The sequence below is a fragment of the Capra hircus genome, chromosome 11, assembly GCF_001704415.2.
Source record: "Capra hircus breed San Clemente chromosome 11, ASM170441v1, whole genome shotgun sequence".
In the NCBI taxonomy this organism is placed as follows: domain Eukaryota; kingdom Metazoa; phylum Chordata; class Mammalia; order Artiodactyla; family Bovidae; genus Capra; species Capra hircus.
The window spans coordinates 2886918-2900663 of NC_030818.1; the positions used below are offsets into that span (position 1 = coordinate 2886918).

Consider the following 13746-nt stretch of genomic DNA (forward strand, 5'->3'; position numbering starts at 1 on the left):
CTGACTGCCCATCACCCAATGCACTGCGAAAAGCCCTCCCAAGAGCCCCTACACGCTCGCTCCAACCTACCCCTTCGGTTTACCCCGCATCATAGCCAGAGGCCACTCACCCCGCCCTGCTGCTCTGGCGTCACGCTGGCCCGTGTCTCTTTTTCTAGCCCCCTGGGTCCCAGGCATCTCTTTGAACTCTCACCTCTCCCAGGAACATGCCCTATTTACCTGGCTGACGCCTCCTGGACAAAAGCAAGTCAGCCTGCCCCACCTCCTGGCTTAGACAGCAATTCTGTCTTCAAACAGTCTGTTTACCTTTCTCCCCTGATATGTATGTTTTGGGGAGCAAAGATATGTCTTGTTTACCGTTGGCTCCAAACACATAACACTTCCTGGACCTACTGTATGTGTTCAAGTGCTTGATGGCGGCGGGAGAGGGCAGTCACTCCAAACTCACTTCTCAGGGCTCCCTCTCCCTCCACCGCCCTTCCTCTCCAGGCCGCTCAGCTTCTCCCTTCAGAATCCAGCTCTTCGGTACAGCCTTCTACATGTCTCCCATCACCCGCCCTTCTTGTCTGAACTGGGAACTTGCATCAGTGTTGGTGTGTCGGCCTCAGCTTCATTGCAGCCAGGCAGCAGAGGTGCTCCAAACAGAACAGGTGAGAACACGGGCCCACCAAGCCCGACCTGCCACAGGGCCCCATCTGGGAATAAGGGGGAGGAGGGCAGCCTGCCACCTGCTTCTCCTGGCGCACCGCAGCAGGCGTGTAATGAGCCTGGGGAATTGTGCCACCAGGCTGAGAGCCCAACCTCCGGGGCCTCCCGTGCTGCGTCACCCCACCAACCGCTGAGACCGCAGGCTTCTGAGCCGCCACCAGAGCCCCACTGCTTTGGTCCCCAGGGGTGTATGAGCAAACAGTGCAAAGAAACACATGAAAACATAGCTGTGCGCTGGGCCTTTTCCATAATTATTACTATAATGACTTACAAAAAGTTTTTTCAGGCAACTGTGTTAAGTTATTGTACGTACGTGGGAGAGGGAATGGGGGTCCTGGCCAGAGGGTAAATGAAGACCTCTTTCGTGGGAGAAGTGGGAGGAGGAAATGTGCCTCCCCTCTCCCCCACTAGGTCTGACTCCTGATTAAGTGGCTTCCCCTCAACAAATGAAGACCATTAACCCTTCCTGTCCCAGGTACTGGGGTAAAGGAGAGGGAGCAGCAAGTCCATGAAGTGCTTTGATGGGGAGAACGCACAACCCGCTGTGGCTGCCCAAACCCCGTGCATCCTGTCCTGGTTCCACAGGGTTGGACCCTGGCCCAGACCCCCTCCCTGGGGTCGGAAGACTGCCCAGAACTCAATCTACACCAAAGTGCCACGTGGGAAGATGAGAGGACAGAGCATGAGGGGGTCAGGGACGCCGAGGTGTGGCCTTCTGGGCTGCCCGGCTGGGTCAGGACAAGAATGTGGCACAAGAGCGGTCACACAGCAAAGGGACCTGCTGGTGCCCCCCACTCCCCAGGGCTAGTCACGCAGGCATCCAGGCACTCTTGGAGGGGTTCTGTCAGAGGCGATGGGGGCGTTCTGGTGTCTGGCCTTGGAGCTTGGGGACGTAGAGAACCACGGGCCTAACTGGCTCTGCCAAGGGGGACACCCAGAACCATCCGAAGCTGGGCCCCTCAATCCCTACCTTCCAGCTCCAGCCTCCCGTCCATGCAGCTAACTGTAACCGTGTGTGCGTGTGTGTTACGTGTGCGCGTGTGCACGTGTGTAGGGGAGGCTTCAGGGAAGCGCTGCTGCACCACTTGCCCAGGGTTCAGGGCGTGCAGGGGGCCAGGCCTCGTCTGTGAACCCGACCACAGAGGGTTAAGGACTCTGGTTCCCCCTTCCTCCCAGAGCTACGCCTTCCTCCTTGGCCACTAGAAGGTTTTTCGATGAATAGCCCGGGAGCCGTCCTCTTCATACTCCTTTTTGGATACCCACATCTTCTTAAAAGTGTCCAGTGAGGCCAGGATAGAGCCCCTGTGAGGAGGGAGGGACAGCATTCTTGGGGACCTGAGGGCTGAGCCAGCTGCCCGCTCTGGCCACCCAGGACTCCACTTTTCTAACCTGCGGGGGACATCCGCCCGCCTCCACCTGGCCTGGACCAGCCCAGGAAAAAGTGTCCAGAGCACAGTGGCCTCCTCCCAGGGCCCCGGCTCTGGGCCCCGCCTTACCCGATCCACGTGGAGTACAGCCGTTCCTGAGGGGCCGAGATCTGGAGGCAACAAGGACAGTGTCACTGCCCTGCCCTCCCAGCGCCCCCATCCCAGCCTTGGGGGCATTTCCCCCAGTGCCTGTGGCCCGGCGTCAGCCAGGAGCAGGAAGGGCAGCAGGGCCAGGCTGGGTGTGAAGGCAGAGGACATCTGAAGGTGCTTCTTGCCCTTCCCTCCCCAGGTCAAGGTTGCCCAGCACCCCCATGCCCTACAGGGACTCCCCACCACCTCACCTTGATTTTGACGTCCTTTGGGGCAAGCTTCTTTACTTCACTTAGTAATCGATCGCCAAAGCCTGTGAACACAAGGCTGGCTGAACCCAGGGTCCACATCTGACCCCTCATCACTAGCTCCCTCACATCCACTTTTTTTATTTTGTAAGCTACTATTTTATTGTTTGGCCATGCCACACAGCATGTGGAATCTTAGTTCTCTGACCAGGGATCGAACCCATGCTCCCTCAGTGGAAGTGCGCAGTCTTAACCACTGGACTGCCAGGAAGTCCTTGTTTTAGTCATTCTTGCCAGGAGTAAGGGTGGAGAGAACCACACCGAAGGCAGAAAAGATCCAGCAGCGTGCCTGCAGGTGGGCCCGCTTCCCTCTTCAGGAAGGAAGGAAGGAAGGAAGGAAGCAGAAGACGGAATCCCAAGTGACCCACCACTGCCCCCTACGCTCTCCCCCTTGACACTCCAGAGCCAAAACCACCAGAAGCAGTCAAAGGCAAATGATGAGTCAGGAGAACAAGCAGTCGCTTCCATCCAATAGACAGGCAAACATCTTGCACAGTGTTGGGACGGGGCTGGGGGACTGCCATAACTGGGGGAGCCTCTCAGGAGGGAAACGTGATATCTACCAGGTAATGCACACATGTGTACCCTCTGACTCAGCAATTCCATCCCTAGGATTTATCTTTCAGTTATCTTCCCATTATGTGAAGTGATAGTGCATGCAATCACCCAGTGGAACATTTTTGTGATGAGAAAGAATTTCACCACCTCCAAGGCCACTGGCAGGTTTCACCACCTCCAAGGCCATCAGCAGGTTAATGGTTCAATGGCACATCCAGCCCTCAGGGCCAGATAAAGAGAACCTACACAACCATCTGCCGTCTGTGGAGCAAAATCAACAACACAGGGCGTGGAGCTGGAGAGTATGCTCGTGTTCCTGCTCTCTGTGTTCCTGCTCTGTCGCTAAGTCAGGTCTGACTCTTCGCAACCCCATGGACTGTGGCCCGCCAGGCTCCTCTGTCCATGGAATTCTCCAGGCTAGCATACTGGAGTGGGTTGCCATTTCCTTCTCCAAGGGATCTTCCTGAGCCATGGATTGAACCCATATCTCCCACAATGGCAAGCTGATTCGTTACTACTGAGCCACCTGGAAAGTCTAGAGAGTAAAGTCCAGGGCTGAGTAAAAGGGATGCTTTATCTAGGTACAGATGAGCAACTAATAATAACTGTGGGGAGGGAACTGGGTGACCAGGTCAACAGAAGGCAGACTTCATCAAATACATTGTAGACCTCATTAAACTTACCATCTATTTGTAAAAAAAATTTAATTTCAAATCTATCCCGTAAAAAAAAAAACCTCACTGAAAACCCAAAAAACCCACAGAAAATGGGCTATATCCCAGGCTTTCAGGAATTGGGGTGCAGTCTGAGGGCCCCACTACCTGTGGCCTCCAAGCCATACCATCCCGACCAACTAGGTACCTTTGAAAAGCGTGGAGCCACCGGAAAGCATGATGTTTGCGAACAGCGTGCGGCGCAGATCCATGTCAGACTTGTGGATGGCGAAGACCAGAACCTCATGGAGTCCCTCACTCTCATCCCCTATCAGGTCTGGCTGGAACAGCAGCTCAGGGGCCCGGAACCGCGCTGGTCCCACCTTCGAAACACAAGATGTAGTCCCGCCTCCTCCAGTCCCGGCATCCCCACCCGCCCGCGCCCGGCCCGAGCTTACGTTGAGCGTGCTGCCGTCGGGCAGGGTGTATTGCACCTTCTCTGTCTCCAGAGCCTCATCCTTCTGGGGGTTGATGGACAGGTAGCAGGCCCGCTGCGGTGGGCAGAGACAGGGCCCTCAGGAGGTGGCCACGGGGACCTGCACACCCAGGGCTCAACCTCACGCTGGGTCCGACCACCCTCGTTTCCCCACTCCCTGCCCCATGTCACCTCTTTGATGGTCCGGACGACCTCAAACTCAGCCGAGGTGTGAAAGTCCGCCCCCTCCTTGCGCAGCAGCAGCCGGAGGTAGCGGGAGACGTCGCGGCCGGCGATGTCCACCCGCATGATGGAGTGCGGCATGGCGAAGCCCTCGTAGACGGGGACGGCGTGGGTGACCCCGTCCCCCGAGTCCAATACCACTCCCGTCGTGCGTCCTGTGGCGTACCTGTCACCAGGTCAGCATCCCTTCACCTCAGCCACTGAGGCACTGGGACCTCCGCACCCCTGGAAGGGCCCCCGGGGCGTGTGCATTATCTGGTCTGAGCAAGGGACCCACGGGCCCCGCTTTAGGGATGGCCATGAGGAGGCTGTTTGTTCAGGGAAGTCAGGCGCCGCAGCATCCCCATCAGGAGGCCAGAGACGCGAGGGCCAGGGCCGAGGGGGCACTCACAGGCTGAGCACGGCCTGCATGGAGATGAACAGGGCCGGCACGTTGAAGGTTTCGAAGAACACCTCCGCCGCCTTCTCCCGGTTCTTACTCGGGTTGAGCGGCGCTTCCGTAAGAAGAACAGGATGCTGCAGGAGACGGCAGAGTTCCGGGCAGGTGCAAAGGCAACGTGCAGGCCCCGCCGGGATCTTTCCAGAGAGCCACCTACCCCGGGAGCACACGAACCCGCCGTCTCCCATCCCTCCCGAGGGCGCCGGCACGTCATCTGCCAGCAGTGACTCTTCCAAAGACCCAGCGCCCCCTGGAATATTCTACTTGGCTGCCGCTAGCTGTGCAGACCCACACCCACATAATGCAGGGACAGCAGGGACCCACACCCACACAATGCAGGGCGGAGGGGCGCAGGGACCCACACCCACATAATTCAGGGACAGCAGGGACCCACACCCACACAATGCGGGGCAGAGGGGCGGCAGGGACCCACACCCACACAATGCGGGGCGGAGGGGCGCAGGGACCCACACCCACATAATTCAGGGACAGCAGGGATCCACACCCACACAATGCGGGGCAGAGGGGTGGCAGGGACCCTCACCCACACAATGCGGGGCAGAGGGGTGGCAGGGACCCACACCCACACAATGCAGGGCAGAGGGGTGGCAGGGACCCTCACCCACACAATGCAGGGCAGAGGGGCGCAGGGACCCACACCCACACAATGCGGGGCGGAGGGGCGCAGGGACCCACACCCACACAATGCGGGGCAGAGGGGCGGCAGGGACCCTCACCCACACAATGCAGGGCAGAGGGGTGGCAGGGACCCTCACCCACACAATGCAGGGCAGAGGGGTGGCAGGGACCCTCACCCACACAATGCAGGGCAGAGGGGCGCAGGGACCCACACCCACACAATGCGGGGCGGAGGGGAGGCAAGGACCCACACCCACATAATTCAGGGACGGCAGGGATCCACACCCACACAATGCAAGGTGGCAGGGGCTTCATGCCAGACAAGAGCCAGAGAAAGTGTGGAAGCCTGACGCAGACGCCGCAGGCGGGGCAGGGAGAGGGCGCCGCGGCCCCACCTCCTCGGAGAAGGTCTGCAGCTGGTCCTTAGAGTAGACGTACTGCCAGATCCGCTCCATGTCGTTCCAGTCCCTCACCACGCCGTGCTCCATGGGGTAGCGGATGGCCAGCAGCCCCCGGTGCTCCTGCAGACCGGGAGGCTGGAGGTGGCACCAGACACTCACCCAGCAGCTGTTCTCTGCCCTCAGGGGGGCCACCCCTTCATCTGCGCACCGGGGGTCCCTGTGCCCCTTAGATCGTCCTTAACCCAGCATGGGTTCATCTGTCCAATTGTTTACCTGGCTCTGAAAGTCCAGCCTGTTTCGAAGACCGGGACCACAGGGGGTGGTGGCATGCTCCCCTGAACCCCACAGCTCCCCCATTCCTTCCCCCACGGCCCATGTCCTCTACACTCACTACTAGCACATCCTTCCCTTCCAGCCTCACACATGGCCTGACCACCAGCTCCACCACCACTTCAGTTCCCGTTCCCGTCAGCGCCAGGAGCCTCTGTGGCGGCCAACCCTACTACAGCCGTCCTATACGGCCCCCTCCTGCGGCCATGTGCTGCCGCCTCTCCTCCCAGCACTTCAGCCAGTACAGGTGTGTCTTGCAGAGACCTGCCCTTCAACTTTCCCCTACAAGGCGGTCCTTCTGTCCAGCACCATTTGGCCTCTCACCCACGGCTGCGGCTCTTGCTGACCGCATTTTCTGGGTCCTCAGCACCCCTTCCTGTCTTCCCCAGGTGCCTAAACTGCACTTGCTGGTTAGTCCCTGCCACCCCCACCCCCACTTGCTCCTCCTCCCAAGGGCCTCACCTGGCGGTGCAGTCCCTTGCACCCCCAATCCCCCAGCTGGAGCACAGAGCTGGCCTTCTCAATCGATCAGTCATCAGTCCAAGTGACTCAGACTTTAAAGTGACATTTTAACCAGTTCTTTCCTCTGTGGCTTCTAAAGGAAGGGGCAGGAAGTGGTATTACTGTGTCACCATACACAGGAACCCTGGGCTATCTCACAGAGCAAATGGACCACAGTGCTTATGACACCCAGTAGGTGGTCCCAGAGAGGGCCCAGGGGCCCTCTGACCACCAGTCAAGGCTCCTGGGACAGAAGACCTCAACCCAGGCAAAGACAGGCACCGCAGATGTTACCTCTGCTTTTGGTCCGATAAAGAGGTCTCCTTCCAGGGCTCCAGCCATCACCCGCATGTGCTTGGGGCGCCCGACACTGCAGGGACAGAAAAGTCAGGGAGATGGGCAGGGGACATAGGTGAGCCTAGTCCAGGAAAACCAAAGTCCGACTCCAATGGTCAGAACCTAGGCCTAAACCACAAAGCAGGCCTTGGAAGGACAGAAGACTCAGGGCCAGAAGAAAAGGGGTTCCCGCCGTTTCCCACCAGCCCTCCCAGAGAGGGCCAAGAGGTCTGGAATGTCAGCCCTGGCAGAGGGTCTGCTTCTGCAGCCGTGATGACTCAGCCCTCACTGTGGATTTCACGGGGGTAGAACAAGGTGGGGTGGCCCCAGGAAGCAGGGCCAGGCTCCTTCTTTCACCCCTCTCTCACTCAGTCAATCCCATCCTTCTCCCTGACAGGGCTTCTGAAACACAGATGCAGCTCTTGGCAGAGTGGATGAGCTACCATTCCAAAATCCTCTTCACTGCACGTCAAGAGGAACCTATAATTACACTCCAGGTGAGTTCAGAAAGGACAGCTGAGGCCTGGATACCCCATGCAGGCTTTGTCTTGACATGGCCAAAGGGGCCTGAGGACTCCCCTACCCTGGCTTCAGCCACTAAGCTCTAAGGCCTCCAGGATTTGAGACCAAACACCATCAAGGGAAAACTTCCCAATGGGCTTGAGCGGCCGGTGGAGTGCCCCCAAATTTCCCTGGGTTTCACTCCCCTCTCTTCTCTGCCACCAAGGGCATCACGCAGGGAAGGATTCCCCCTGACCGCACAATGCATCTTCTAGAGCTTGCAAATAAATGAGCCCTGAAGAGAGCATTTCCTGGGAGGAAGGAGAGGCAGTTAACTCCCCATTCTTTCTCCTCTGGGTTTAGGTCTCTCTTGTGTTCTTGCTGCTGCTACCATGCCTTGTTCCCAGGGGGATGCTGGTGGTTGCTCCTCCTTTCCTGCTCCAGGAGGGACAAAAACCAGACTCTGGAGGGGTGGGGGAAGCCCAGAGTGTCTTCTCCTTCCATAGCCCTTCATGGCACCAGCTTCACAAATCTGGTGTTTTCCCCTACAGGCGGGGGCAAGAGTTAGCCTCAAAGAGAGTTGTGACAGAGGACCCAAGTTCTCCCCAGAAGCAAACCAAAGGGTTAGGAATACTGCCTGAGCAACACTTACTAGTTTGGAAAACAGTATTTGGGAATCTGGTCTCCTGCAAAGCCAGCCTTGATCACCCCGGAACCCTGCAAAGAAAAACAGCAGCTAGATTCCAACATTCATCTCCAGATGAAGGTGGTGCCCTGCTGTGGAGAGGGCTGCCCCCGACAGTAGCCTGGGAAGGAAGCCTGAGATCCTGCCAAGAGGGCAAGGCCATTTACATGTACACCAGTGGTTCAAAACTAGGGGCAACTTTGTGTCTCATCCCCCTAATTTGAGGGCTTCCCAGGTGGCTCAGTGGTAAAGAATCTGCCTGCCAACACAGGAGATGTGAGGTCAGTCCTTGCGTTGGGAAGATACCGTGGAGAAGGAGATGGCAACCCACTCCAGTATTGTTGCCTGGGAAATCCCATGCACAGAGGAGCCTGGTGGGCTGCAGTCCATGGGGCCGTCCATGGGGCTGTAAAGATTCAGACACAACTGAGCAATGGAGCATGCATGCAGCCCCAAATCTGATAATGTCTGAAGACTGGGGGCAGAGGCTGTTATTGCCATCTAGTGGGTAGAGGCTAGGGATGCTGCTAAACATCCTACAGCGCACAGGGCAGCCCCTCATCACCAAGAATTATGCAAGCCAGAATGTCACCAGTGTGGAGAAGGAGTACACCCTCCTAGGCACACGCGTGGCTCGGCTCCAGGCAGGAGGACTCCTTAGCAAGAAGCAGCCCTTAAGGCTGGTTGCTTATGGCTTTTTTCAACATGCTTGAAAAAGCATGGGCCACTCCCCTCAGGAGCTATGGACCACATACAGGACTGGCTGGGGAAGACTGCTGGGTGCATGGGGACCAACTAGCACTCCTCCTCAAGTGGCTTCCCCAGAGACAAGAGGAGGAGAGCTTGGTCCTGCCACTGCTCCAGCATGGAAGCTGGATGGAGACTTTTAAAGGGATCCTGGTATCTAGAAACCTCCCACCCACGGCAGGAATCAGCATCTCAACCTCTCTCCCCACCACCCATCACCACCCTTGGGACCTGGAGAGCAGAAATAAACATCCCCTAGAGTTTGGGGGAGAATGGATACATGTGTACATATGGCCGAGTCCCTTTGCTGTTCACCTGAAACTATCAGAACATTGTTTTTTAACTGGCTATTCTCCAATACAAAATGGGCTTCCCGTGTGGTGTTCACGGTAAAGAACCCGCCTGCCAAAGCAGGAGACAGAAGAGATGCGGGTTTGATCCCTGGGTCAGGAAGAGCCCCTGGAGGAAGGCATGGCAACCCACTCCAGTGTTCTTGCCTGGAGAATCCCATGGACAGAGGAGCCTGGTGGGCTACAGCCCATAGGGTCGCAAAGAGTCAGAAATGACAGTGACTGAGCACGCAGGCAATACAAAATAAAAAGTTTTTTAAAAAGAGAAAGAAACAGCCCAGTGGGACCAAGCAGGTTGTTCTTGAAACTCATAAACTTGTTGATTAGCCTGGCAAGAAAGGAAGTGGCTGATCCTTCCTGAAGCCTGATGGAGAGCATCCCCAAGCCCAGCTTCAGCCATCTTATTAAACACCCCCTGCTGTGACACAGGGCCCTCACATGGTTACTCCAAAACAGCCAGCCATTCAGAGATTACATGGGGGTCATGTGCAAGGGAGACAGATCCCAGAAAGAGCAGTGAGTCATTATTAAAAATTCCAAGGCCCACAGTTCAGAGGCAGACACTCAGCTAGGGGCAGATCCACTGATCCCTGCCCTACTTCTTCCTATAGACCATGCTGAACTGAGCTACGGTGCTGAAGGACAAAACCACGATGGAGCCCGGCAACTTTCCTCTGAGGTTTCCAAGCAAGACCCTCAAACTGCTTACAGGTCCTGGGAAGAGTGGTCCTGAATTCTCTCCATTGCCCTCCCAGCTGTGGAACATCCGCTTGGCTCAGGGAGCACTTAAGGAAAGGGTCAAAGCAGGCGAGTGCCCAGCCAGGCAGCGGCGGATATATGGTTGGCAAAACTTAACGTGCATTTCCCCAGTCCCAGGAAAAGGGCGTAGTGGGGCCTGCCTACCCTGGAGGTGCTGCCTGGGGGTGCAGCACTTGGGAAGAGCTGTTGTAGAGGCCCGCAGGTCAAGCGTCCCCAAAAGATGGGGCTAGCAGTGTGCAAAGGGGCAAACAGTGTCTTTCCTCCAGTAGGAGGGCAGCCAAAGCCTAAGAGAGGTAAAGGGGCTGGGGTCGAAACCCATCCAGTGAGCCTACTCTCCACCGAGAAGGGTCCGGGGTGAGTCCCCGGGCCTGGCACATCGGTCGGTCGCCCGGCTGTACCCCGGCTCTCTAGATGCTGATCTAGGGCTGCCAGACATATGGGACCCCTTCCTCTCCTGACCTCCCCGCCTGCTTAGGGAGCGCTGGGGCTGGGGTTCTGCCACGCTTGCGGGGGGCTCGTCCCGCGGCCCGGGATACAGGGCCAAGTGGGGACAGCCCGCAGGAGTGGCGGGCCGGCAACGAGCCGAGGACCAGGCAAGACGGGCGGGGGTCCCTGCGGACCTCGCCGCGTCCACCCCCGCCCTCCCCCCGGTTGCCAAGCCTCACGTTGTCGATGACCACGGGCTGGTTGGCGATGATATCGTAGGACTCCATGGACGGGCCGGGCCGGCCCTGCCCAGCAGGCGGGCCTGCAGTAGTAACCAACGGCTGGCAGGCAGGCAGGCGGGCGGACCGGGACCTCCGCGGCTCCAGACGCGCTGCTGCGCCCCTCCCACCCCGAGCACGCAGCCTACGCGAGCCCGGCGGAGGCTTTCAAGAGGGCGGGCCCCGCGGCCAGTCACCGCTCCCACCTAGGCAGATTGACGCCGGGCGCCGGGGCCCCGCGGGGCAAAGGGGCGGGGCCGCCGGGTGCTGGCCAGCCAATGGAGGCCGCCGGGAAGAACTGCCCGGGCGCCTCCAAGGTAGGCTGCAGCGCGTGCGGGTGACGTCATCGCTCCGCGCTTAAAGAAGGCGCGGTCGGAGCCGGCGGGCTGATAGTTCGCTCGTCCTGGACTGTTGTTTTCCTCAGCGAACAGTCCCCAAGGAGGCCGGCGGTGGAACTTTCACACAAAGCATTTCTTTATTGAGCACTGAGGAAGATCCTTTTTCTTATGAAAATGATAATTTCGTGATAACGGTAGCTGAAGTGAATGGAGCACCAGCTTAGTGCTTGCGCAGCACTTCTGCCCATTTTACATAGATGTTACATAGATATTACACCCTTGCAATTACTCGGGTATTATTTCCCGATTTTAGATACGGGAACCAAGGAGCCTCAACGCGTGTGTACCTTGCCCAACAGTTATCCTGTTGGCAGCAGCTGGGATGAGCACGCGGGGAGCCTCCAACCGCTCAGGGGTCCCCAGGGCAAGATACCCAGTCCTGAATTCATTGACCAGACTGAGCCATAGTTATTTGCCACTCTTTAGAACTTTCCCACTAGACTATGAGAATAAATTTGGCCAAGTTGAAGCACCACATCATACAGGAAAGTGCAGAAGTCATAAGTGTACATTTCAATAAATTATTAGCTTGTGAATACCGAGCTTAAAAAACAGCATGAGCAGCACTCCACAAGCCTCCCACCCCTCTTGCTCACTGCCCTCTTCTTCCTCGAAAGCGACTACTATCCTCCAGTCTTCAGGTCACCACAGGTTATTTTAGCCTATTTTGGAGTTTTATGCAAATAGAATTATGCGTTCATTTGTATCTGGTGTCTATGCGTTCATAAAATGGGTCAGCGTGCAACTGTTTAAAATAATGAAAGAGTTCTATATAATCTGATGTGAAATACAGCAGGACATACGGCCAAGTCAAAGCAAAGAAAGGCAGTCACAGTGTCCAGAATGTTTTATGTGTGAATGGCTCTGAAGAATGTCTGAGGAACCTTCAAGACTTTTTAATATGGGGAAGGGGGACCACTGGCAGAGATGGGGGAATGAAGAGCAAATTCTTTGCACAATGTGAACTTTAATTTTTTAACTTGTTCATGTATTTGTGCATGGGTGCTGAGTTGCTCAGTTGTGTCCAGGTATTCTGCGACCCCACGGACTGTAGCCAGCCAGGCCCCTCTGTCCATGGAATTTCCCAGGCAAGAGTACTGGAGTGGATTGCCATTCTCTTCTCCAGGGGATCTTCCTGACTTGGGGACTGAAGCCACATCTCCTGCGTCTTCTGCATTGGCAGGCAGATTCTTTACCACTGAGCTACCTGGGAAGCCCCTGTTCATGTATATAGTACTTTCCCCTTATTTTTAAGTTGTGGTAAAATCCATGCATCATACAATTTACCATCATAACCCATTAAATTATTTTAATTTGGGGTATAGTTGGTGTACAGCAAAATGAATCTGTTATACATATACATATATCCACTGTTTTTAAGATTCTTCTTAACTCATTTAAAAGTGTATGGTTCAGCAGTATTAAATACATTTGTAATATTATGCAACAATTATCACTATCTATCTCCATAACATTTTTCACCTTATAACACTGAAATGCTGTACTCATTAAACAGTAACTTCCCATTTCCCACGTGACAGAATTTCCTTCCTTTTTATGGCTGAAGTATATCCTATTATATGTACATACTACATTTTGCTTATCCATTCATCTGTTGATGAATTCTTGGGTCCCTTCCGCATTTTAGCTATTGTAAGCAATACTGCTGTGAACACTGGTGTATAAATACCTCTTCAAGACTCTGCCTTCAATTCTCTGGGATATATAACAAGATATGGGATTGGACTGGATTAAAGATTTACTCAGCATGGCCCCACCCATCAGAGCAAGACTCAGATTCCCACACCTAGTCCCTCCCATCAGGAGGCTCCCACAAGCTTCTTACCCTTATCCATCAGAGGGAAGACAGAATGGAAACCACAGTTACAGAAAACAAACTAAACTGATCACTTGGATCACAGCCTTGTCTTAACTCAATGAAACTATGAGCCATGCTGGATAGGGCCACCCAAGATGGATGGATCGTGGTGGAGAGTTTTGACAAAACGTGGTATGCTGAAGAAGAGAATGGCAAGCCACTTCAGTATTCTTGCCTTGAGAACCCCATGAACTGCATGAAGAGGCAAAGAGATATGATACTGAAAGATGAACTCCCCAGGTTGGTAGGTGCCCAATACGCTACTGGAGAAGAGTGGAGAAATAGCTTCAGGAAGAATGAAGAGGCTGAGCCAAAGCGAAAAGAGCACCCATTTGTGGATGTGACTGGTGATGGAAATAAAGTCTGATGCTATGAAGAACAGTATTGCATAGGAATCTGGAATGTTAGGTCCATGAATCAGGGTAAATTGAAAGTGGTCAAACAGAAGATGGCAAGAGTGAACATAGACATTTTAGGAATCAGTGAACTAAAATGGACTGGAATGGGCGAACTTAATTCAGATGACCATTATATCTACAAGTGTGGCCAAGAATCCCTTAGAAGAAATGGAGTAGCCCTCATAGTCAACAAAAGAGTCCAAAATGCAGTACTTGG

General features: G+C 55.4%; 1 protein-coding gene across 2 annotated transcripts; it reads right to left on the bottom strand.

Annotated features, from left to right (window-relative positions):
* Positions 937 to 11092, bottom strand: ACTR1B (ARP1 actin-related protein 1 homolog B, centractin beta). Of its 2 annotated transcripts, XM_005686263.3 has the most exons (11): positions 10816 to 11092; positions 8262 to 8326; positions 7067 to 7142; positions 5936 to 6061; positions 4854 to 4978; positions 4412 to 4628; positions 4203 to 4295; positions 3953 to 4127; positions 2477 to 2538; positions 2205 to 2245; positions 937 to 2010 (listed from the first exon to the last, which is right to left on the bottom strand). In XM_005686263.3, the coding sequence occupies exons 1-11, from the start codon at positions 10861 to 10863 to the stop codon at positions 1908 to 1910; spliced, it is 1131 nt and encodes a 376-aa protein (XP_005686320.2). In that variant the 5' UTR covers positions 10864 to 11092; the 3' UTR covers positions 937 to 1907. The 2 variants fall into 2 exon arrangements, with proteins under 2 accessions (XP_005686320.2, XP_017910369.1); XM_018054880.1 differs by lacking the exon at positions 5936 to 6061.

What these genes read in the sequence shown, in the direction of transcription:
- ACTR1B (XM_005686263.3), bottom strand. Translation starts at nt 10,863, where the DNA reads ATGGAGTCCTACGATATCATCGCCAACCAGCCCGTGGTCATCGACAAC. An exon ending in AGCCCGTGGTCATCGACAAC is followed by an intron (nt 8,327 to 10,815) that starts GTGAGGCTTGGC and finishes TTTTCTTTGCAG; the next exon opens with GGTTCCGGGGTGATCAAGGC. An exon ending in TGCAGACCTTCTCCGAGGAG is followed by an intron (nt 4,979 to 5,935) that starts GTGGGGCCGCGG and finishes CGTCTCCTGCAG; the next exon opens with CATCCTGTTCTTCTTACGGA.